Consider the following 25974-nt stretch of genomic DNA (forward strand, 5'->3'; position numbering starts at 1 on the left):
TGTGAAAATGACTAAAATGGACTGTGAATTTGGTAGGGTCCTAATCATAGCTCTCTGGGAGAAGATGGGCCTCGATGGCTAGAGAGATCAACAAGATATATCTTATGCCTCTGCCGAGAAGGCTCTTGTGCCTGAATGTACTCTTCCGTTTGTCCCCTGGAATCTTCAGTAGCTGTGTGGGAACAGAATGGATATCCACTGCTCCACTGACTCAAATCTTTAGCTGCTGAAACAGTTGTATAGTGCCATGTTGGGAGGGGAGGGGTACTAGCTGCAGGGTAGGATCCTTATTCTGTGGCAGTAGCAAAACGGCAGGGCCAACTTTAAAGATGTTACCCCTGCAATACTAATCAATGTAAAAATTCCATCTGTAGTACTGTTGCCTTGCAAAATCCTACTTACTTCAGTGGGCTTTTCCATATTACATAATCATCTTAATGGGTTTTATTTGCTGGGTGTCTGCATAATGAGTAAGGATATGATTTGGTCATGGATTCTGTGACTTTAACAGATCTCCATGACTTCTTTGGCTCTGGCTTTAGCCCTGCACATGCCAGGGTTCAGGCTGTCAGCCCCACGCATGGCGGGGTTCAGGCTTCCGTGATTTATTGTTTATTGTCCGCGTCCTGTCTGTGACTTTTACTAAAAATACCTGTGACAAAATCTTAGCCTTGATAATGAAACTAGATATTGACAAGCAGTTCTTCTCTACAGGAGGTTACAAACACTTGGCAAAAGATTCAGACTCATTTTCAGTGGAAGAACTGTCATGGCTTGGTTCAGTCCATACTGTGTAGTGATGCTGCCCTCCACGGTTGATGCAAAGCATTATTTAAAGTCTTTTTTGTGAGTGGTATATGATTTTTGGCCAAGCTGATCACTGTTATACAGCTAAATAAATGAGTGCAAGTGGGTGCTTTAAAAGTTTGGGGGGCGGGGGGTGTGAGGAAAGGTGGGATGTATATCGCTTACAACAGGGCAGTATTACTCCTTATTTATTTATTGTAGCACCTTGGTGGTCATCCATGACTAGGGCTCCTTTGTGCTAGGTGCTTTACAAACACAGAACAAAGAGCCTGTGGCTTGCTTTTCATCTTAGACATACATTTCAGAAATGCTTTTGGTGCTATAAATTCCACAGCAGGCAGATGCTGTGTCTTGTTTGGAAATGGGGTGGGTGTTAGTATGGTTATCTGACAGACATGGCCGATTAGTTGCGTGTTTAGCACTGTCTTGTAACTGGACACATACAGTGCATTCTAATAGTCTCTAAGTGGCAAAAGTAGATGACTCGTATTAGGGTTAAAATAACTGATATTGAAGGATGAGTTGAAGAAACAACTGAAAGGTGACAGGAAGTGTTGCAAAGTGGCCAGTAGCTGATTAATAAGAATAAAAACAAACAGCAAAGCAGTGAGGAAATGAGGCCCTATTGCTGTTTTCAGAGTCTGGAAGAAACTCCCATTCATTAGTTTGAAATGTGCATCTAGAAAAATACTCTGACATTTTGAGTAGCTTTCAGTGTAATAGTGCAGGCTAACTCCTATACACTAATGGGTTTCAGTGTGCAGATAAATCTCCGTATTAAGTATTTTTGCATAACTTTCCTGAAACTTGGTATTGAGCCTTGGTATATCATAGAATCATAGAATATCAGGGTTGGAAGGGATCTCAGGGATCTAGTCCAACCCCCTGCTCAAAGCAGGACCAATCCCCAATTAAATCATCCCAGCCAGGGCTTTGTCAAGCCTGACCTTAAAAACTTCTAAGGAAGGAGATTCTACCACCTCCCTAGGTAACGCATTCCAGTGTTTCACCACCCTCCTAGTGAAAAAGTTTTTCCTAATATCCAACCTAAACCTGCCCCGTATGGGAACTTTGTATCAAATCCTTATATAGAAACTTTGTATTGAACCTTGGTATGATGTTATATAGCCCCTAAGAATAGAATAAGAAGAAAAATCTTTTTGCTAGGAGTAGAATAAGATCTCCCCCCTTCGTAATCAATTGCCCTGTTGAATGAACGAGGTGTGAATGAGCAAGGCATGGAAGGCAACCACCTCCAGACAGCTGCGACCCACCTCAAGAACAATAAAACTTGTCAAGTGGGCTCACTAAAGAAGAGCAGACATGTTGATGGCCTTGTGGGTTAGAAGCAAGCATCTTCTTTTGAAAACACCCTCTTTGAACAGCATTGGGACAAAACCCAGAAGGAAGCAGCACAAAGGACCAGTGGACACAGATACAGATTTTGAATCTGGTATATATTTGCATGAGAGGGAAGCTGCTGTAAATGTGAGGTGTCTTGCAGAGGACTCCGGGTCTCGTCTTTCCAATATGGGAGCATCAATTCAAATCGGCAGAAGCCCGGCTCCACCCCTTCCCCATCTAACTCACTTGGCTAGTGAAGTTAAGGGGAGCAACTAGTTGGTAACAACAACAAGACAGAGTGTGTGTATGTGAGAGCATGAATGTAATATCTGTCATACGTATATGATACAGTGTTAATGGATACATGTATTACCAATAAATGTAGTGCTTGCCTTATTGCCCCTGAAAAGATCCTGTGCAGTATTTTAAGTACAACAAGTGCTTGCAGTAGGCTTCATTCTTTTCAGGGGACTTAAAACTGTGCTAATGTTTCTCCAGTCAGAAACGTGTTGCATGTGGACTCCATCTGGAAACCTTTTAAGTTTTGGCTTAAATGATATAAGTCAGAAAAGTGGACTTGTGTTCTGAAATCATGTTAGATTTTCTTTTCCAGGCAACTAACAAAGATGGGCCTTCACTGAACTAATGACCTTTTGATTGTGGGGGTGGGTGGTATTCTGAAGTTGCTACACATAACTTAAATTACTGTAAATGGGAGTTATACAGACTGATAGATCCCTTGCTATTTACAGTAAGTACATGGCCAGTAGAAGCCATGGAATATGCAACTTATTTGGGAAGCTATCTATTAGCCCATGTGATCAAGCTTTAGGTATGTATGGACATGATGGTTCTTATAGGCTTCAGTGCAGACACAATTCATTGGGTAAACTGTCTCCTCATGACAAGCGTCTGTCTGTAACACTAATTTGAAAAACCAAATCAACTGAGAACCACAGTAAAATGTTAAGCAGCTGTCTGAAACTGATGAGCAAAGAAATGTACAGTTAATATGTTCAGATCATCCATAGCTTGCCATGTTTCCTGAAGTATTGCAGCATAGAGAATATGGAATGCTTTACGCTGATCTGAGTCACAGATGTGGAGCTGAAATTACCTTGTTTTCAGTTGTTGGAACTCTTGCATTGCTCTTATAGAATTCTGGCTTCCATGCTGATTCATCTTGCAATATCTTAAGTGTGGAATTTTCAGACTGATCACTGGTCCCAGTCCAATATCAGTTTTCAGAACCAGTGCGCCTCTCTAGGTAGTGATCAGCCCAAGTTTCTAACCCATTCCAATTATGAAAGATTCAGTGTTTTTGCTGCGCTGAATGTTAACTATTTTTAAAGGACAGTTAATATTTGTACCTGTCAGGGTTCCCTCTTCTAGGCAGTTTTCTATGCTGTTGACACTCTAACAAGTCTTGTTTCCGCACGCAAGAGGCGTTATAAATGCCCATTTAAATAGAGAAAGTATTGAATTTAGGAAATAAGTAACAAATTACACTGAGGCAAATTACTATGTCTGTTTCTGTCTCCTGCCAAGATAACTAGCTTCAGACAGCTGGCATACTGGGTCAGTCTTCTGCGAAGAGGCACTTGAAGGTGGTTGTGAGAATGAGAGGTGGTTAATGGGGAGTGGCAAAGCTGGTAGTGCAAGGGTTCAGCTCGGTGTTTATTCTCTTTGAGTTCTCCAATGGCACTGCTCAGCCAGGGGAAATGTAAATCGAGTGTGGGTTCTGGCCTCTGTCTTCATGGAAATCTGACATTTCATTGTCCGTGATGCTTGTCAGTCATGTTAAGGCTGTTTTTAAGGTTTGTCATTGTCATTATTTATAACTCAAAATGTAACAAAGTTGATGAACCAAAAATGTAGCCAGCTGCTTGGGCTCTGAAGATTATTGTGATGTATGATACTTCAAGTTGATTTCTGAAGACAGGCACTGTATTTCTCATTCACACCAACTTTTCACCTCTGTAGGTTGGCTTGAGCAACTGTCAAAACAAGTTTTTGGTGAATTAACATTTGTTTTGATAAGCTTTTAACTAAGGTCTGTAGAAGTCTGACTTGCTGTTTCCCTGCACTATAATTCAGAAACATATCCACCTACTATAGATGCCATTCATTTTTTGAATTACATGTGGTAAGAAACTTTACAGCAAAGTGACTGCCAGTAAACCTCGTCTGTTTTAGTAGCACCTGCTATTCGAGGACCTGAAAGTGCTTTATAAACACTAACAACTTCTCAGTACTGGGAGGTGGCCAGTATTGTTCCCATTTCTCAGTCAGAGGCAAGTGAGAGGCAGGTTGTGACTTCCCAAAGGCATCGAAAAGCCATTGCAGAGCTGGAAATGGAACTTACCCACTAGGTAACATTCCTAAGAAGAGCCGATTCACTTTTGGTTTTGATGTGAGAAAATAACAGCTCTCCAGTGCTTCTTGCAGGTCACTTTTGCTTAATAAGGTACATAAAGACTAACACCAAACCAGGATTTGAAAACATGCATTTATCCAGGCTCTAGTACAAAACTTTCCCTAATGGAGAAGTGGGTTAAGATGGCTACCTGAGTTAAACTGACAGACTCCAATGTTCACAACTACATGCAGCAGAACAGGGAAGCTGACCAGAGAGTTGTCAACCTCAGTCCGCTGTTGTTTCAGAGGACTCTTGTAATATTTTTGGGGAGAGGAGGCAGCTGCAGCAGTGCAACTGAAAGGGAGAAAAATAAATATTCCTTTCCCCTTTTTCCCCTACACAGAGAACTTGCAGCTGCATATGATTTTCTATTCTGCCGCTGCTTGTAGGGTTTTCAGCAGCAGATGAGGGAAACTGGCAAGATTCATAGGTTTTTAGCTCTGCTACAGAACATGGTTAAAGTCCCATCTACAGCAAACATTGGAATTGTATTGTAGTGGATCAGGCTAACCTGTGTAGTAACTGGTATCCCTTTGGAACAGTTGTAGTATAAGTAGGCTTGTAATTATTAGAATATAGTCTTAATTTTAATACCACATCAACAGAGCACTCAACAGGTTTTGTTTTTTATTTGTGGCTCTGCTCACTGGTCTATACAGTCTATACAATTAATAGGCTGCTTGATGAAGTACAATTTTATAAATTCCCTTGCAGGATTTTTGGACTTTTCTAGATGAAAACATACTGCATTTGGCATTTCAGATGTGTGAGAGACTGAGAGGTGTGGGGTTCAAAAACAAAGGCAAAAGGGAAATAATTTTTCCAAACCAAGTTTGCACAGGCTACAGCCAAACCTTCTTAGCTTCATCCGTAGTGACCCTTATGTTTGGAGAGCATTTATTTTTGACTAGATGAAACTGATGGATTCTAACTGGTGGTCTGATGTCACCTGTAGAACTGAAACATAGATGTGCAGTGCCTGCCTTCAAAGCATTTTAGCTGGTCAGCAGAGAATTTATTTTGTTTGTATGGACTTTTTAATTAGTGGTAGAGTACATAAAGTAGAGAGACCTCAGAAAAGCGTAATGTAAAATACAGAACGCTTCTGAGACTGGCCACTGGCTAGTTATCCTTGTTTCAGTTCTGAGTAAAGATGCTAAATCCTATGTCTTTCATATATGAATACTTGTGCTTTCAGGTGTCTTGACACATACTAATTAAAAAACAATCAGATAAAAAAAGTCAAACCCTAAACTGGCCATTCTCATGTGACAGGGCTGAAGCTGGTCCAGGGGCTGCCGGAATCCTGCCTGCCAGCCATGCTCTGCTTATGAGAACATGCAATCATGGCTTCTCCTGAGCAGAGATGAGTTGAAGGCAGAGAATAGAAGGACCATTTCACAATAAAACAAAACATACTTGCCAAAAAGAGGCCTCACAGTCTGTTCTTGTGAATATCTAATAATTGGGAATCGTTAGCCCTTGAATGAACACTAATACATTCAGATTTCTATTCCAACAAGATTACCTCTGACCAACTTTTTAGGTACAGCACATTGTTTGTGTGCACTTCTCCAAATTATGGAGAAGTAGTTCTGCATCCATGCTAGCAGAAGAGTTTATGAATGCACTGTGGTAGATACTAGGGTAGCAAACAACTCTTGCAACAATTAACTAACTACAACTTTGGTTTGCATGTTTTAGAAAAGAGTACTGTATGGGTAATTGACACGCTTCTGGGTAACCATAGTAGCAAGCAACTGATTTTTAAAGGGACACTGCCAACTTAAATCATATGTTGTTAATCACACAGTAGAGGTTAGTTTGCATTTCTTAAGTTATTAAATCATTTAAAATCCTGTTTACGTACCTGCGCTCCTTTTCTGTTGGCTGTAAGAAATGCAAGACATAAACAATAAAAATCAGTTGTTGTTTTCACTCAGAGGTCCTTAATACTGGAATGTTTGGGTCTCAAATGCTTCAGGGGAACATCTGCTTGTTCTAAAAACAGCTTTCACTGAACCCTCTTTTTTTTTAAAAAAAAAAAGGCCTCTGTACAAATTGACCCCTGAAACTCTCCTTTCTCCCCAAGATAAGCAGGCTAGCTGCTGCAATAAAAGATATTGTTACTGTTCCACCCAGTCGTACCTTCTACCTCATTTCAAACTGTCCCTGTTAGTGAAGAGTGGGTTATGCTCACCGACTCCAGCTCTTTTGAAAGTGAAACTGTGGTAACTCCAGTCAGAACACAACATGCACTCCCCTTTTCTGTTTGTCCTTAGTGACGCTCCCTGGTTAGTGCATTATGGATGGATCCACATCTAAATCAGATCTTCCTGAGTGCTGCTCAGTATTCTCTCTCCTGGATTCTTCAGTCCACTGGGTTCATTCTCTGCTCAGCTGCTCTACATTTGGAGTACCATGAGAAGCCCTTATGCTCACTGTGTTACAACTAGTTTCCCTGCCTCCCTTGTCTCCAATGCTGTCTGCTGCTGTCAACTTAAGGTGGCTCTGAGATTCTGGCCTGCATCTGTTGGTTTTGAGCTGATCTCTCCCTTGCAGCTTCCATGAGCTGCTTCTTTTAGCCCTGATTCTTGACAGCAGTTTGCCAGCTGCCTGCATCACTTCATGCTCTTGCTCCCAGCTGCAGCATGTTGGGGTTAGTCCAGCCAGCAGTCCTATCTCTCTCGCTCCCCGTTAAGAGCCTAGGCTGGAAGCTGGAGAAGCAGCCTTAAGGGCTCTTGAAGATGTGCATCCAAGGTGTTAAACAGCAGTTTAAAAATCACATTTATGGCTGGATTTTTGTATCTATTCTTGTTACAAGTAACACTGAAGATTCCTGAAACTGTCGAGACAAATAAGAGGAAAGACTCTGCACTATTTTTACTTTATGTATTTTAGTACTTTATATACTAGTAGTTTCATTGTGTCCCTTCTGCAGGCAGCCAGTCAGTTTCTCCTGCTCTGTGTGTGCCTTTTGCACAATGAGGAAAAGAGAAATGTATTAAAAGTAAGAAAGCAAAGTCAAATAGGTTGTCAGTGGCACTGACAGGCAGGTGCAGCACCCGAAGCCTCCTCAAGTTTCAAAGAATGGTTTTAAAGTAACTTCAAGTTAATTGTGTTCCTCTGAATCAGGAAGAGAGGCTGTCTGCCTATCTTCATTTCAGTAGAAGTCACAGCTAATCTACAAGAGTGAAAACTAGAAGAAAAACGGATGGCTGTTGTAATGGAGTGTGTTGAAAAGCAGATCACATGGTTTTACATGACATTCCTTTGGTCCCCACCCTCAGGACAAAATAGCTTCTTAAAACAACTGTTTGTTTGAAAGATGAGTTGTGAGCTGTTTCGGAAGCCATTTGTACCACCGTGTGTGTGTTACTTCAAAATTTCAGTACAGTTGTATTTCTAATAACTGAACCATCCCTCTAGTGAACTGCCAGCATGACTTTTGATTATCCCAGCATATTTGCTGTGGTCCAAAGGGTTTGAATGGTTGAGGTTCTGTTGCTCTATCTCAGGCAAGGAAGTTGCAAGTTAAAATTCTCTTTTGGAGTGTACAGGGCAGTGATTCTCAGTCTCTTTACCATTGTGAGCCGCATATGCAGTTCTCTGTGGTGGTTTGTTTTTTTGTTTGGGGTTGTTTTTTTTTTTGGTGGGCAGCATCCACACTATATATACATACACATACGCTACCTGTATGGCCCTGAGGATCTCACATGTGTTGCAGCTGTGTGCTGCTTGGGCCACGGCTTGAGAACTGCTGTTCAGATTAATGTTCTGAACAGTATCTTAGTGCTGAGTTATCCCTTCACTTGCAAAACTTCGGGGTTCTTCACTTCACTCTTGTTGCCGGCACCCAGTGCCAAGAGGCTAAACAACAGCTGAAGTTGGTTCGTTACCCGGTGTGCTACACCCAATAATCACAACGGGGTGGAGAAGCAGAAAAGTTTATTTGAAGCTTCAAAAAGGTACAGGAAGATTTGAATCTCAAATCCTCTACACAAAGCAGGAAGTTACACAGGCTTTTATACATCCTTTTTCCCAGCATACTTATCCAATAGCAAGCTGCCCCAAGTATCCATATAGCTAGCCAATCCAGTTCCCAGCTAGTTCCCTGGTTCTCTGTATCATTTGTTAAACTATACATAAAGCTGCTTTATTCAGCATTGTTCTTCCATATCTCCCCTGTTTGGCCTTGCTTAGTTTCAGGCAGTCTGACTCTGCAACATATTGTTGCAGATTCTCAGCATAAGTGCTGTGTGCGCCTCCAGGCGGTGGGGCCAAGGACACTTGGGCCTAGTACGCAGAGCTGCTGCGAGTGCCTCCAGGCGGGCGGGGGGGCCAAGGACACCTGGGCCTAGTGCGAGGGGGCTTCATCGACACTCGTGGTCTTCCATCCCCTCGAGTTACCTAGTGGCCATGCCCCAGTGTCCCCAACAACTCCCCCCTTTGAGAACACTCAACAACCTTGGCTCTGAGTTTTCTCACTTGGGCTACTTATTTCTTTACAATAGGACTTTGCATAAGCACTTTGTGATAGCCCTGAAGAGAATGACTTTTGCGAAAGGGCCCTAACACATGATACTGCACAGCATAATACCAGTAATACAAGCAATACAGGAAAGAGAATTTTCAATAGCAGGCTAAATAAACCACCAAGCCAAGACGACAAACCCCAGCCTGAAAACAAGGTTTGCAACCAATCGTTCTCTGGGGCAGTATAGGCAACCTGTGCTCCGGCTCGGGCATGGGCCTCAGCCTGTACCACCTTTTCATAGATCTCATAACTGCTATAATTTACATATACACAACATCGGGGCCCGACGAGGCACAAACCCCTCCTTGGGATGCCAAGAGATAGTCCAAAGCCAGCCTGTTTTGGAGGGAAAACGTCCTGAGCTGCTGCACCTCTTTATTTAATGTTTTTACTGCTGACCCTAAATCACTAACCGAGTCCTCTAACTCTAAGGCCACCTTCTCAAATACCATCTGCAGCCTTATAGTATAGCAGCCTATGCATGCCATGGCTGGCCCGGTAAACAGTGGCGCTATTCCCAGTACAGAGCACCCTACAAGCTTCTTGGTTGTGAGGGGATTCTTCATATTCCAATGCCATAGTCAGTTGCTGCAGGGTCTTTTCTCGTGACTCAACAGAGGTGTCTCGGGCATTTCTAATCTTTCCTTTGGGCAGTGTGGCAGTTATGGAAAGATGAGGAACTCCATGAGCTATATAACAGCTACCTGTCCAGTTGGCTGGCAGCACCTTGTAAGCCTTTCGGCCACATACAAAATAGTGACCCTGTAGGGCCCAGTAACGACTGTTTCTTAAGGGGATTCCTGGGATATTTAAGGCTGCTTTGGCTGCTTTTTTAAACAATTTATATGCCCCTAAGGGGGCATCTTATTTTTTTGATTGGGTACAAGTGGGGGCGTTTCTAATTGTGCCGTTCAAATTACACTCGCCATAGGGACCACTACAAACCCACCATTGGCTTGCTACATTGGAGATATTAACTGAACGGCAAGTTATATTTCCAAACCTTTCTTTTGTGGTAAGAGTATTTGTAAGAGTTTCCCTAAAAGGGGAGGAACGATTACACCCACACTGTTGGCCTCCCCTTTTGGTCTTTATCCAGTACCCATCAGCCCACTGTGTAATAACACAGGAGCTTTTTCCCACAGGACGCCCATAGTGATCAGATTGGTTTCAGGTAAAACATAACACTCCCTCAGTGAGTACTGCAACTGAATACTCCTGGTCCTGATAGGTGGCTTGCTGTAAAGAGGTCTTATTCCAGAATGGCGAGTCTGTTCTTTCCTGCTCTTTGGTGGTGGCTAATTCTGCTAGGGTCAAGGGCAGCATGTCAAGAGGCATTCCCGTTTTGGGGGGACAGTGGAATTGGAGCACATACCCAGCAATCAGTCTGGTTTGTTAAATTAGCAACATGGTGCGCAAGCGAAACAAAGGAGTTATGCTCCCAATATGCACAATTTGGAAATACCAATACAGAGAGTAACAGTGTTACCCAATTAATTATCACCAGAGTCTTTCCAACCCAGGGTCTCCAGTACCTGGGTGGGCCCATTTTAGCATTAAGGTGCCCACTATTTGTGTCTTTTAAACAGTAGCTTTAGCCCGAGATCGTCACTAGATGAGGAGTCAGCAGGTTGGACGGTCCACTGTTCTGCTGATGAGGGGACGGGTACTGCCTTCAGACGAGAGTGATGGATTCAGTTCTTGTGTCCCTCGATCTTTGCCGCTGTATGGGAGATCAGCAGGACGGTATAGGGTCCTTTCCACTTTTCCTGGAGAGGCTCATCTTTCCAGGTGTGAAGAAGCACAGAGTCACTGGGCTGTAAGGAGTGGACGGGAGAGTCCAAGGGGAGAGGCTGGGAATCCTTGGTATACCTGTGAAGAGACAAGAGAACAGCAGACAGGGAACACATATACTGTGACAAAAAAACATTACCCAACTCCCATTCCCCTGACAGAACCGGGGTGCCATTCATAGGCCATGCTCTTCCAAACATAATTTCAAAGGGACTGAGCCCTAATCTACCCTTTAAGAGAACGCGGATACGGAGTAGGACGAGGGGCAAAGCATCAGGCCATCGCAGTGAGGCTTCTTGGCACACTTTTGAGAGATGCCGTTTAAGGGTCTGATTGGTCCGCTCCACTACCCCACTGGCTTGCGGCCTCCAGGGCGTATGGAGTTTCCAGGGGATCTGTAAGGCATGTGAGATGCTTTGAATTATTTTTGATGTGAAGTGTGTCCCGTTGTCAAATTCCATCCACAGGGGGAGTCCAAAGCGAGGAATGATCTCCTTAACAAACTTGAGGGCCACTGTTCTGGCAGTGCAGTTACGGCATGGGAAGGCTTCTGGCCATCCGCTGAACCGATCCACTATGACAAGGAGATATTTGAACTCTTGGGTCCGGGGAAACTCAGTAAAGTCTATTTGCCACGCTTGTCCAGGGCCCGGAGTGGGTTCTAGGGCAGCTGATGGCACAGGATGTCCCGGTCGGGGGTTATTCTTTTGGCAGACTAAGCAGTCCGCTTGTACCTGGGCAGCCAGGGGTCGGAGTCCGGAAGTGATAAAATATTTTCCCATTAGTTGGATAAGTGCTTCCCTGCCAGCATGAGTGGTTTGATGTAGTTTCTGCAGCATTGGCTGGATTAGGCCCTTTGGTAAGAGGACCTTCCCTTCTGGGGAATGGAGCCATCCCTTCTTTTCCCTGAGACTGAGTTTGTCAGTTAGCTGTCTCTCCTCCCCAGAGTACTGAGGGGTTGGAAGCTCCCCTACTGATGGGATAAGGGCATGCATATGGGCGTTCTCAGTCTGAGGGGATGGCAGGGTGGCAGCATGCTTAGCCTCTCTATCTGCTCGGGCATTACCTCTGGCCACATCTTGATCCTCCCTTTGATGGGCTTTACAATGTACCACCGCCACTTCCGAGGGGAGTTGTACAGCTTCTAGGAGCCGGAGGATTTGGGGCCCGTACTTGACTGGGGAGCCTTGGGCTGTCAGCATTCCCCTTTGCTTCTATAGGCCAGCATGAGCATGCAGCACACCAAAAGCATACTTTGAATCAGTAAAAATGTTGACCCGCTTTCCTTTTGACAGTTCAAGCACACGGGTCAGGGCTATTAGTTCGGCAAGCTGGGCAGAGGTCCCAGCAGCAAACCTTCAGCTTCCACAGTGTCATGGAGCGTCACAACAGCATAACCCGCCCTCCTTTGCCCATCTATTACGGTACTGCTACCATCAGTGTACCACTCATAATCTGTATTTGGGAGGGGTACATCCTTTAAATCCGGACGGCTGGAGTACTGGACATCTATGATCTCTGAACAGTCATGTTTCTGTTCCTCTGTTTCTGACAAGAGAGTGGCTGGGTTAAGGGAGGGGCAAGGCTGTAGGGTGACTTCAGAGTTCTCTAACAGCTTAGCCTGGTACCGAGCAATCGGAGCCTGGGTGAGCCAAAGCCCTCCCTTTGCAGCCAGTAAGGCTCCGACCGTATGGGGAGTATAGATTTGCATAACCCCTCCCAATGTTAGCTTCTCCGCTTCCTCAAGCACTAGGGCAGTAGCTGCAACCGCCCGTAAACATGCCGGCCAACCCTTTGCAACCTGATCCAATTGCTTAGAAAAATAAGCCACGGGTTGTCTCCATGCTCATAACAGCTGTGTGAGCACTCCGAGGGCCACCCCCCTTCGTTCATGTACATACAACTGAAACGGCTTAGAGAGATCCGGCAGGTCCAGAGCTGGGGCTTCCATCAATTTTCTTTTCAGGATTTTAAATGCCCTATCAGCCTCTGGGGTCCAATAGAAGGGGTCATGATCCGCTCCTTTTACACAGTCGTACAGGGGTTTAGCCCACAGTCCAAACTCTGGGATCCATATCCTGCAAAAGCCTGCCATACCCAGAAATGCCCTGAGCCGCTTACAATTATTTGGAGAGGAACTTGACAGATTCCTTTTTTTTTTTTTTTTCGCTTGAACGCTGACGCTCCCCTTGCCTTAGCTGTAACCTGATTCCTCTCCACCTCAGACAACTGGGTTCTCAGGAGGATATTACAGTCGTCGGCTTGTGACTACTGAGGCACCCCTCAAAGACTGAAATAAACCTGCTTGCGTTCGTTGAGAATTCCCCAGCCTGTGTTTTAAAAGCTGCTAAGTCTATTGGATTGAATGGCACATGGGTGTAAACTTGCATAGTGGTAGCCTGACGTCCGTCTGCCCCTGGGCAATCCACAACAGTCTCGGTAAGCAAAGGATAGAGTCCCACCGAGGGGGCAATCTCTGTAACCCGAGGCATCCTACCCTTATACGGTGGGGGTGTGGGGGCCGAAGGGGACACCAGCTCTGCCATTACAGTGGGGGTGGGGGTCTGGGGACTAACATTAGCTACTACCGAACCAGTCGGAGTCAAATTACAACTTTGCAGAATTACAGCTCTGTTTTATTTTTTAAAGCCATAAACGGTTGTGCGTACAAATATTCATTCCATTTACCCATTCACTGACAAAACAAAACTAATTGGAGGATCGTGTTGTAATTAATTGACCCTCCTGGTGGCCACCACTCCTGGTCCTCTAGTTGATATTGAGGCCAGTCACCTGTACAGAATCGTTTTAATTGGCTCTTAGTCATTGGATCCGCACCAAATACCTTCCAGTTTGCTAGAATGCACTCTAGGGGCGTACACCATGCCCTAACCCCTGAGCTCTGTCCCTGTCCCATACCTACACGGTAACTCTGGGCGTCCCCAGGTTCCAACAGAGCATACAATCCGGATTTTAAAAGGTTCCTACCTTATCCAAGGGACCGGTTCTTCATCGTGGCCTGCAGCTGCTCCTCCCCCATGTCTAAGGGACCGGTTCTTCACCGCCGTCCACAACTGCTTCTCCACTATATGAATGCGTTGCACAGTTGTGCCCTCCGGGGTCGATCAAATCGCGTCTCCTCCGAGGCCACCGATGAACTCACCAGTGCGTGCTGGGCGTCGGTTCTCACCGCAATCCTCGACCTCCAGGAGGGGTCCGGGCAAGGCTAAATTGCAGCCTCGTCGCCCACCCAGGGACGCCAAAAGCTGTTGCCGGCACCCAGTGCCAAGAGGCTAAACAACAGCTGAAGTTGGTTCGTTACCCGGTGTGCTACACCCAATAATCACAACGGGGTGGAGAAGCAGAAAAGTTTATTTGAAGCTTCAAAAAGGTACAGGGAGATTTGAATCTCAAATCCTCTACACAAAGCAGGAAGTTACACAGGCTTTTATACATCCTTTTTCCCAGCATACTTATCCAATAGCAAGCTGCCCCAAGTATCCATATAGCTAGCCAATCCAGTTCCCAGCTAGTTCCCTGGTTCTCTGTATCATTTGTTAAACTATACATAAAGCTGCTTTATTCAGCATTGTTCTTCCATATCTCCCGTTTGGCTTTGCTTAGTTTCAGGCAGTCTGACTCTGCAACATATTGTTGCAGATTCTCAGCATAAGTGCTGTGTGTGCCTCCAGGCGGGGGGGCCAAGGACACTTGGGCCTAGTACGCAGAGCTGCTGCGAGTGCCTCCAGGCGGGTGGGGGGGCCAAGGACACCTGGGCCTAGTGCGAGGGGGCTTCATCGACACTCGTGGTCTTCCACCCCCTCGAGTTACCTAGTGGCCATGCCCCAGTGTCCCCAACACTCTCAAACAAAAACAAGGCCTCAAATTGCAGTAACCATGTCAAGGTTCCTCCCCCACTCTGAACTCTAGGGTACAGATGTGGGGACCTGCATGAAAAACCTCCTAAGCTTATCTTTACCAGCTTAGGTCAAAATTTCCCCAAGGTACAAAATATTCCACCCGTTGTCCTTGGATTGGCCGCTACCACCACCAAACTAATACTGGTTACTGGGGAAGAGCTGTTTGGACGCGTCTTTCCCCCCAAAGTGCTTCCCAAAACCTTGCACCCCACTTCCTGGACAAGGTTTGGTAAAAAGCCTTACCAGTTTGCCTAGGTGACTACAGACCCAGACCCTTGGATCTTAAGAACAATGAACAATCCTCCCAACACTTGCACCCCTCCTTCCCTGGGAAATGTTGGATAAAAAGCCTCACCAATTTGCATAGGTGACCACAGACCCAAACCCTTGGATCTGAGAACAATGAAAAAGCATTCAGTTTTCTTACAAGAAGACTTTTAATAAAAATAGAAGTAAATAGAAATAAAGAAATCCCCCCTGTAAAATCAGGATGGTAGATATCTTACAGGGTAATTAGATTCAAAAACATAGAGAACCCCTCTAGGCAAAAACTTAAGTTACAAAAAAGATACACAGACAGAAATAGTTATTCTATTCAGCACAATTCTTTTCTCAGCCATTTAAAGAAATCATAATCTAACACATACCTAGCTAGATTACTTACTAAAAGTTCTAAGTTTCAGAGTAACAGCCGTGTTAGTCTGTATTCGCAAAAAGAAAAGGAGTACTTGTGGCACCTTAGAGACTAACCAATTTATTTGAGCATGAGCTTTCGTGAGCTACAGCTCACTTCCATTCCTGGTCTATCCCTGGCAGAAACCAGCATATAGACAGACACACAGACCCTTTGTTTCTCTCCCTCCTCCCAGCTTTTGAAAGTATCTTGTCTCCTCATTGGTCATTTTGGTCAGGTGCCAGCGAGGTTACCTTTAGCTTCTTAACCCTTTACAGGTGAGAGGAGCTTTCCCCTGGTCAGGAGGGATTTCAAAGGGGTTTACTCTTCCCTTTATATTTATGACACCATTCCTCTAGCCAGTCATCTTTCAGGGCTCACTTTGGCATTATAGGCTGAGTGACCAAGGTTCCCTCATCCTTGGAGCTGAGCATACTGCTTTTCCAACATAGGACTCTCCTCTTCAGCTGTCCAGAGTAACTAGACAATACAAAACCTCACCACAAGGGCATTAGTCTGATTTGACTCACCTTGTTTGGAAAGCCTTTGTTTGAGGATAGGTCCATCAGGGACGCAACCCCATGCTCCAGGTGTCCCTAATAGCTAGAAGCTAGGACCGGATGATGGGATTGATCCCTTTATAATTGCCCTCTTCTGTTCGTTCCTTCTGAAGCAGCTAGCACTGGCCACTGTCAGATGACAGGATATGGGCTAGCTGGACCATTGGTCTGACCCAGTTTGGCCCTTCTTATGAACCTTCTAGTACTTGAATTTGACAAGTGGTAACAGAGGAAGTAACTTTAAAGGCACAGTCAACTTTGAAATGTAGATGGTTTCAAAATGAGTTAAAAGTAGTATTAGATACACCTGCCTCTGAGTCCTCTTGCCAATATTTGTGACTTGATAATTACTTTCCAACTTTTTAAAATGTCGCTCTTCTTTACCCCCCCACCCCACCCCAGTTGATATGTGGAAAACCCCACACAAATAGCAAAAACTGTCCCTCCAGGAAAATTGGCTATTCATAGTGCTCTCTGAGGAACATTCAGTTTACTTTTTTGCTAATCTTTAAACTATAGTGGTCATAGATGTTACTAGTAACAAAAGTGAATGGAGAGAACACCCTGGAGAAATATGGTTAAATGATGGTGGTCATAAAAGAGGCATTGTTTTAGTGGTAAAAAGGGTATAAACTATGATAGCACTATCTATTATTATTATTTTAAATGCAGTAAGCTATGCTGCAGCTGGAAACAAAGTGGCCTCGCCAGCGAAAGTCTTTGTCCACACATTCATAACTTCTAGAGCCATGGTTCTCAACCAGGGGTACGTAGAGGTCTTCCATGGGGTACATCAACTTAGCTAGATATTTTCCTAGTTTTACAACAGACTACATAAAAAGCACTAGCGAAGTCAGTACAAACTAAAATTTCATACAATGGCTTGTTTATACGGCTCTATAAACACTACACTGAAAAGTAAGTACAATATTTATATTCCAATTGATTTATTTTATAATTTTATGGTAAAAATGAGAAAGTGAGCAATTTTTCAGTAATAGTGTGCTGAGACACTTCTTTTTTGTATTTTTATGTCTGATTTTGTAAGCAAGTAATTTTTAAGTGAGGTGAAACTTGGGGTTACACAAGACAAACCAGACTCCTGAAAGGGGTACAGTAGTCTGGAAAGGTTGAGAGGCACTGTTCTAGAGCAGTGGTCTCCAAACTTTTTTGATCGCGCACCCCCAGGGAAAAAATGATGGAAGGACTGCCACCGGCGTGCTGCCAGCGCTTCTCCTGCCACGCACTCCCAGGGGTCGTCTTGCACACCCCACTTTGGAGACCACTCTTCTAGAGGACAGGACAGTGTTTACTCAACTGGAGCCAGTGTTCTCATCGTATTTCCCCCCACCCCCCCAGTGCGTCTGCTGTCCTTTGACCTTGGCGCAAGTGTAATACATAAATACAGAACATTAAATGACACTTTTAAAGACAACTATTATAAAAAATAACTAAGCAGAGTTCCCCTCTAAATTCTTGTGCCATCTGAACATATCCATCCCAACACAAACAAGGAGAGGCTGAGAAGTACTTGGGGAGGGCACTTTGCGTTCTGTCCCTTGCACGCAGAATTTCTTTGGGTTGTTGTTCTTGGAATTTCCTTTTTTTTTTTTTTAATTCAACTTAAGTCACCACTGCACATTCCTGGTATTTTTCATAAGGGTTTTTGATAGTCCTCGGAAGTTCCAGTACATCAATGATCTCAACATATTCAGTACACTAGAGTAGCTTCTTCAGCTTTTCGCTGCAATTGGGACAGCAGGAGGCTTTGCAAATCATGATGTCCTTAGGCATGGGCCATGACTGGAAAGTACACCTATGAGTCTAGAAGTAAGTAGAGGGATACTGCCAACTTGAAGTCTAGTAGGTATAAAAAATTAAAAGTAGTTTTAGGTACTACACCTGTTAAAGTGCCCTACCAGTCTTTGTGGTTTTACAATCACACTGTTCTATGAATTTTTCTCCCTTATTGCAGTGTGAAAGACCCACACACAGAGTAGTGGATGCTGACTATACATTTCTGTCAAATAGGCAGAGTAAAGAAGCAGAAATAGAGAGAAATAACTCTTTAATCTCATCTTGGTTAAGTAAGAAGGGTAGGGGAGCTTCAATGTGATTCCATTTTTTTGTTTATGGTGTTCCTTTAATATACTGTAAGCTGCTCACAGAGGCTACAAAATCGTGGTACAAACTGTGTATCATCCTCCCAAAGATTGTTAGCCTAAAGGGAGTGAAATATAAATCCCAGTTCAATCTTCTCCTGTGTTGGTGGAAGTACAGGGACAGAATAGCTTGTCTGCCATATTTCTGTGTATTTCTTCTCCATTTTTTGGACAGGTTTAATCCTTTTGTTAGTATCCTTTGAATGGACCGTATTGGAATTGTGGTGGTGATTAGTCTGGTTATAAGTAGGTTTATACTTCCCTTGTAACTAAAGTCCTACAAATGAGGATGTAGTGTAACTTTTTTTTTCATCTTTTTTGCTCATTTTCTTTACTATTCATGCAGTGAAAGACCATGTTAATTCAGTGTAAAACTGTAGGGTTCTTTGATCTTTGTTGCCTATCGAATTGTTTCCAGCCTGGCACTACAAACTCATATCAATTTCTTATTCATGCCACTTGGTGGAACTTGTCCATGCTTATAGGTTCTTGAAACAAACCCTTATTAGGATATTAATGAATGTCTTGTTCTGGGTGAAAGTCTGTTTTTACCTTTTTTAGAGTGATTCATCTTTGGCTTTTTGATCACTGCCCTTCAGGAAAAGAAAAGTGGTAAGATGGAAGGAGTTGGCACTGCACTGAGTCTGGCCTTTACTCATGAAGTTGTTTCGATGGTACATGGCAGTCAAATTCAGAATGCCATCCATTACTTTTTTTTTTTTTTCAAAGCTCCTTCATTTTCTGGGTATATGTGCACATGTCATTCTACTGTAGGGGAGGGCAGGTTTGTCTCCTTTAAATTTGTTTGAGATACGATCTGTCTATGTATCTGCTTGCCATTACTCCTCAGGATGTTAAAAACTTGTCCACTCTAAGTGGTTTTTTTTCTTGTGAAGTAATTGGAAGAGTTTTCCCTCTGGGTGAAACAGCTGGTTATGGAGAATAAAATCCTGGTTTCTTAGTTTTTTGCCTTGAGCAGTAATTTTCTGATGTGGACACCAATGTTTTAGTTCCCAGCATGACGAGTCATGTTGCGGAGGAGGGAACAGGACTAGCTAAATTGTTATGGACCAATTTGGATGGGGTTTGGAAGGAGAAGTTCTCTGAAAGTTCTTCTGCACTAAAGCATATTGCCAATATTGTTGCAACCCCTAGCATACCTGTAAAACACCACACATGCACACACAGGCGCTTGCAGTTGTTTGGCCTTCCTCTGAGCAAAACTGATTACTGTGACATGCATTACTCAGTGCAGTGTCACTGGGGGCTTTTTTGCAGTGATTGTGTAGATAGCAAATGCTAATGGCGCAATGACAATGGTGCAATTAGTCCTCCCTATGCAGTCCCAAAATTCTCCTGCCTACCTTTTGGTGAGAGTTTTGACAGCTTGTGCATGGCTTGTCACCTGACAAGCCACTTTCCTGTTAGCTGCATGCAGGCTCTGAAAGCAGCCAAGGTTGGGTAATTGCAAAAATCCACGGGTCCTGCATTGCTATCAGAGAATACTGTGCAGGGCCTTCTTACACTGTGTGCCTCTCTAGCTAAAATAGATGCACTACATTATTGCAATTTGCTTTAATCAGTTGCATCGGTGCAAGGTGAAATGAAGCAACTTGTAATGTAATGCTGACAATGGCTCATCTTAATTAATTAGCCTCTTACAGTTTGTATGGCAACTTCCACCTTCTCTGTATATATATGTGACTTCTTACTATATGTTCCATTCTATATGAATGTATATATATGACTTCTTACTATATGTTCCATTCTATGCAGCCGATGAAGTGGGTTGTAGCCCACGAAAGCTTATGCTCTAAGAAATGTGTTCGTCTCTAAGGTGCCACAAGTACTCTTGTTCTTTTTGTAATGTAGACAAGACCTTAAACACAAGAATATTTATATTAAATATTGACAACTGGCAGCCTAGGGGCTGGTTAATTTTAGGTCCTGTCTACAGAAAATGACACAATGCTGTCTTTGTTAAAAAGATAATCGTCACAGTAAGGGCTATTTTCCTCAGTAGTGCCAGCAGTTAATGTCAGAGGAGTCCTCAGTAGGTTATTAATTATGCCCTGTGTGCAACATTAACTCTTGCATGTTGCAAAGAGAACTATTAACTTTCTTTATTTGATATTGGGTTCAGTTTCTTAAACTGGGGTGTTCTGCCTGGTGTAGTGGGTCTGGGTGTGGTTGACTGTGCCAGTAAGGAAAAACTGCTCTATTTTCCTAGAGCATTGACTCTCACTGCTGGTGCTGTAAATTTGTATTGAGCAACATCCTTGCTCTACTGATCTGAAAACACTTCTTTCAACACTCAATCATGCTTATTTGTCTACAGTCATGGGCTTTGCAGCCGTGTATTTGCACACTGCCCTGTAGCTAAGGCTTGTTTTCCTAGCTGGGAGTTAGCAGAGTCTCTAGTGCTGAGATTCAATATGTGCTTTAGACTTTGTGAAGTTCATTCTTCGTTTTGCCTCTGTATTTCTTATGCAGATGATAAAGGTGACTAGTTGTTTGGATATACTTTAACTGTTTCCTTCCTCTTTCTGTAGCTGCTGCCGTTACTGCAGTTTGTCTACAGTAGTAAAGTAGAATCCTAGGGACTGAAATGTACCACTTTTCAAATGACTGGCAGATAGGGTCTTTGTATAGCAAGTTCTCAGCTGTGTTCCTTCTGCCCTGCATAAGAATGCATACTTCATGTCTGTAATATAGATCACTTTTCCATCCTCACAGTGGGCAATTAACTCTTACATCAAAAAGGAACCCTTTTTACCTACAGGACAACTTTGGGCTCCGAGCTCCTATTAAAATATACGTATTTGAAGTTGGGAGTTTGGGGAACTGGGAGTGGGAAGGACAGGAGTTGTTAGGTGGTGTGATAACCCCGCTATTGTCTAGTATGTAAAATACAAACTTGCAGTGTGCCATCTTCTGTTCATTCTGGTGATGGGGTTTTGAGGTGTGGGGGGAGCATCTGTTTGTACTGGTGCATGATGGGAGTAGACACATAGCACATGTGACTTTCAAAGCATCTAGAGACCTAGAGTGTCTTGGGTGGTTCCTGTGCAGAAGAGCTGTTCTAATTTATACTCTTACAGGCCCTGTTTAACTTCTGTGTCAGCTTAATTAAATGTGTCTAAACGTCATAAACTTCTCCTATGACAAGTTTGAACTCCTCAAAGCAAGGTGTTTCAGACTTGTGGTTTTTAAAAAAAAAAAAAAAAAAAGCACCAGCCTACCACCACCTCCTTGCCCCACTGTGTATAGTCACCTAACTTAGACTCTAAGGCAGTGGTTCTCAGCTAGGGTACATGTACCCCTTGAGGTACACAGAGGTCTTCCAGGGGGTACACCAACTCATCTAGATATTTGCCTAGTTTTACAACAGGCTACATAAAAAGCACTAGCAAAGTCAGTACAAACTAAAATTTCCTACAGACAATGACTTGTTTATACAGCACTATATGCTGAAATGTAAATACAATACTTATATTCCAATTGATTTATTCTATAAATATGACAAAAATGACAGTGAACAATTTTTCAGTACTAGTGTGCTGTGACACTTTTTTTTTGTATTTTTATGTCTGATTTTGTAAGCAAGGAATTAAGTGAGGTGCAACTTGAGGGTACGCAAGACAAATCAGACTCCTGAAAGGGGTACAGTAGTCTGGAAAGGTTGAGTGCCATTGCTCTCAGGTAATTTGGTTTGCTTCCCTGCCACTTTGTCTTCGACATTTCCTCTCCCTCCTGCAACTGAAATAGCCATGGACTGTCACAAAAAGCAAGATGGAAATCTCTTTGTCATGGTGTTGTAGCGTCGTTGGTCCCAGGATATTAGAGAGGCTGTATGGGTGAGGCAATCTTGTATTGAACCAACTTCTGTTGAGCTAACCAGATCTCTTCTTTAGTTGATTCAGTAAAAATTACCACCGTATCCATCTTGTTTCTCTAAGATGAAAATCTGTTGTTTATGCTGGAATGGCTTCTGGAATCTTCCTTTGAGTTCATAGTCCAGATTCTCTTTTGTGCTGGAATAGTCAGTTGGGTGCCATCTTGCACATTTCTCACATTCAGATGTGAGAAACTTCATCAGGGTGAGAAACTAATCCAAGCCAAAATCCTCTGCCTTATAAAGGAATCTAATCTCTTGTAGAGAGTAAAGCATGATCTGAGGGCATTTGCCAGGTGTTAAGAACAAAGTCTGTGAAAGACAACGAGTTCCCGGGATTCCTTCACTTGCCTGTTTGCAGTGTTGGTGTGGGTGTGCCATGGACGGGGGAATAATACGTATTTGCATTCTGTATGTTCACTGCCAGGGAAAGTGTAGTGCACAGTACCGTGATACATACCTGAAAGCTCCAGCTAGATGAATGAAGTGTCAATTTGGGATTTCATTGTGTGTTCTCAAACAGTTTAAAGATTCATAGAAAATCAAGATGAAAAACTGTTCTACCAGTAGATAAAATTGCTCCTGAGTTCAACTTCTGCATAATTCTAGTTCACTGCTTTCTTCATAGTACAGATACCATCTCTTATTGGCTCTAGAAAAAAACTGTGATATGGCTTGCTTCATAAAGTACGGATAGTGGTGATGGGGTTTATCAACTGATAACAGTGCCATTATTTCAATTGCTACAGTTTTGTCCAGTTACCAGCCTACACAAATAGTTAGTGTCTTCTACCAGCAGATGGCAGCAGAAAACCCCACCTGATAGTCTGTGTCATTCTTTGGTTTACCTCTGAAGACTGAGAATGGCATTTCTGGTAGTGTAAGTCTAGAGTTTTTCCTTTAGGGATCCTAAAATGAGCTACCCATCTCTCCCACCAGGCTCTGGTAGTTTAAAGCCAGTTTGTCACTTTCTCCATAGCATCTCATGCCTCCTTGATCTCATCTGCTTTCAGTCACTTTAGCCTGTTCCTCAGAATAAAAGAAAACTGGACCATGTCCTGTTTTGAGGAGCATTGAGAATTTTCTGCCAAAGACTGGGTGTGGGTGTGCACGTGGGAGGGTTGGCCAAGCAGCGCCTGGAGGACCCCAGAGATGCTTAGTCTGTATCAGGAAGAGCTATTCAGATAAGTGTATGAAGACTTTGTCCTCTACGTCTGAGTCCTTCTCTGTGAAGCATGTGTGCGCTTCTACTCTGCATCTATAATTAAGGCTAAGACTTTGTTTCGGTTACTTTTAGTAAAAGTCACAGACAGGTCACAGTCAACAAACAAAAATTCACGGAAGACGTGACCTGTTAGTGACTCTTGCTGTTCTGTGATTTCCTCTGTCACCGTGGTGGCTGGCAGATGTGCCCCCCCCCCCCCCGCCCAGGGCAGCTAGGAGCTGTGGGGTACCCATATTTCCCAAAGAGAAAAAGGGAGACCCCAGCCACTCCTTGAGGAGTCCCCCTCTATTCCCCCCCCCCATGCGAGGCTGTCTCCCATCCCTGGAACCCTGAGGGGGAGCCCCTTCAGGAGACTGTCACCTGTTAGTGGAACCCTGCCAGGGCCCCGCTGCCTGCCAGCTTGAGTCCCACAGTTCCTGGGGCTGAAGCAGAGAATTTCACGGAGGTCTCGAAGTCACGGATTCAGTGATTTCCATGACATAAACGTAGCCTTATCTGTAATGCACCCATGTGAGCATCTTTACAAACTCCTAGAACAGATTCAGTGGTGTAACACAGTCTCTCCCTAGAGAGGCTCTGCGGAAGCTATTTTCTGTGGTTTCTCCTGTCCTTTGTTTTGCCGATGGGTGGTGGTGTTTGAAATCCTACTTCCCCATTGTTCTTTTCCAGGTCAGAAGAGTGGCAGCTTCTTACTCGTCTAGTTTTCTTTCCTATCAAGTCTTTCTATACTGGAATAGGCATTCCATCTGTTGAATGACTTGTGATCTTGGCTGAAAACTAGGAATAAAGGAGAGATTTAATTGTTATCTGAGTTTCCTGGCTTGTTTGCCAGAACACTAAAATTAAACCAAGTTTAAATGATTCCTTTCTTTGGATGACATTTAAAATAACTAGGCCTTTGGCTTCAAGAATGGCCCTCTCAGTGCAGTGGTAGAAACAATAAATCTGAGAAGCAGATCCCATCAGTGAATTAAAGACTGTAGATGAGGCTGTTTCAAAATTAGGTGAAGTGTAATGGTGAGGTCTGCCTTTAAAATGGCCAGAGATACTACCTGTCTTAGTTCTGACTAGTACAGTAAATATCAAACACTGATTCTCTCCAGTGAAGGGCCACCTTTACCTTTTGCTTGACTCTAGTAGCTTCCAAAAAAATCACCTTTGCACCTCAAGTGGCTTGTTTTTTCTTTGCTTAATATGATCACCGTGTCACAGGCTTAGCTCCCTTAAAATGTGTGTGCTTGGCTTTTCCTGAAGTAATTTTGCATTTCTAGAACCTGCAATGGAAAAAATCCAACTGAGCACAGTTGCAGTAGGGTCTTGGAACACAATTGTTCCTGAACTGAAATTAGTCCGTGTGTGGTGTGGGCTCTGAAGAGAGAACAAGATGGGACCATCTGTGTGTTCACTCCCATTTCTGTCTTGTTTTTCAGGTCCTGAGGTTGTGATTGCCATGCTCAGGTATTGATGCTCATATGCACAACTGTTTAAAATGGCAGAGGGAGGTGGCAACGAAGAGGTAATTCACTTGAACAGTTTCCGTAGCCACAGTGGGAAAGGTAAGTAACTTCACATGCACTTGCAAAGTCCCTAGATCGAACACTAGTGCTTGCAAGCAGTAAACCTCTGAAAGCTGTGAGAGTAATACCTAAGATGTTAGCATGCTTTGCTGCACCAAATCACATACTCAATTGGTTGCCAAGAAGTGTGAATTTCTCCTTCTCCCGTTCCACTTTCTTCAGGCAGTTTGCTAAACTCCTGGAAATAGCCGCTCAGAATAGAGCTACTTTCACAAATCTTTGAGAGGCTAGTAGCGCAGCCTACCTTTTAAGGGTCTCCTGGCATGGAGGCTGGCTTTGCATTCATGTCCTAATAGACTATGTAAGTTGGCATTTGTTCCTTCACAGGTGGAGTTTAAAATACTGGTGTCTTTGTGTATTTGGAGATAAAGGGATAAATCTGTTCTCTGTAGGCAAGTGATGGGCTGTCATGGCAGTTTTTTGTTGTACTGGATTACTGAAGGTTGAACCAAAATCTTGAGTATCAAATCCATGCTTTGCCTCTGGGATAAGAGAAACCATAAATCTCTGGATGAAAAGTTTGTTCAAGGTTCCAGTAACTCTGTTTATTTTCTGTGTTCTTATTTCATTCTTGGAAAGAGCCTTTTAAGATAGGGACACCACTTCCTGGCAGAATACACTTTTGTCTGGAGTAGTAGATTTCCTAAAGCCGGTGATCCTACCTCATTCACTCAGACTCCTGCTAGGTCATTCTTTGCTTTCATAAGCAAATGAATGACACTTGGATCCCTTTCCCTCCTCCAGCACCTGCTCAAATGATCAATCAAATGAACAGCCTTTAAGATGTTGACCGTGCTGGAGCCTCCTGTATGCAGTGCCTCCTATCCCATTCCTTGTGGAAATGAATTGAAGAAGCTGAGCACTGAGACTAGAGTATCTATTAGCACTTGCAGCAGCCTGTGCTGCTATACCATTCCTAAACCAACTCCTGCTGGAATCTGAGATGAGGATTTGCGCAGCACTAAAGAATAAACTTATTTTTTACATATGCTTCTGTTTGAGGTGTCTTCTGCTGTTGTCTGCACTTGTATAGATTTCCTTACGTTAGTATGCTGACTGGT

The 25974-nt window shown here is 43.6% G+C and overlaps 1 protein-coding gene across 2 annotated transcripts in view; it reads left to right on the plus strand.

Moving 5' to 3' along the window:
• Positions 1 to 25974, plus strand: part of RNF216 (ring finger protein 216) — a 120802-nt gene that overhangs the window by 3032 nt on the left and 91796 nt on the right. For both annotated transcript variants that reach the window (XM_073361904.2, XM_073361905.2), the window contains exon 2: positions 24767 to 24892. In XM_073361904.2, the coding sequence (XP_073218005.2) occupies positions 24826 to 24892 (67 nt within the window). In that variant the 5' untranslated portion in view covers positions 24767 to 24825. The remainder of the gene's footprint in view (positions 1 to 24766; positions 24893 to 25974) is intronic.

This window comes from Lepidochelys kempii, chromosome 10 (assembly GCF_965140285.1).
Source record: "Lepidochelys kempii isolate rLepKem1 chromosome 10, rLepKem1.hap1, whole genome shotgun sequence".
NCBI lineage: Eukaryota > Metazoa > Chordata > Testudines > Cheloniidae > Lepidochelys > Lepidochelys kempii.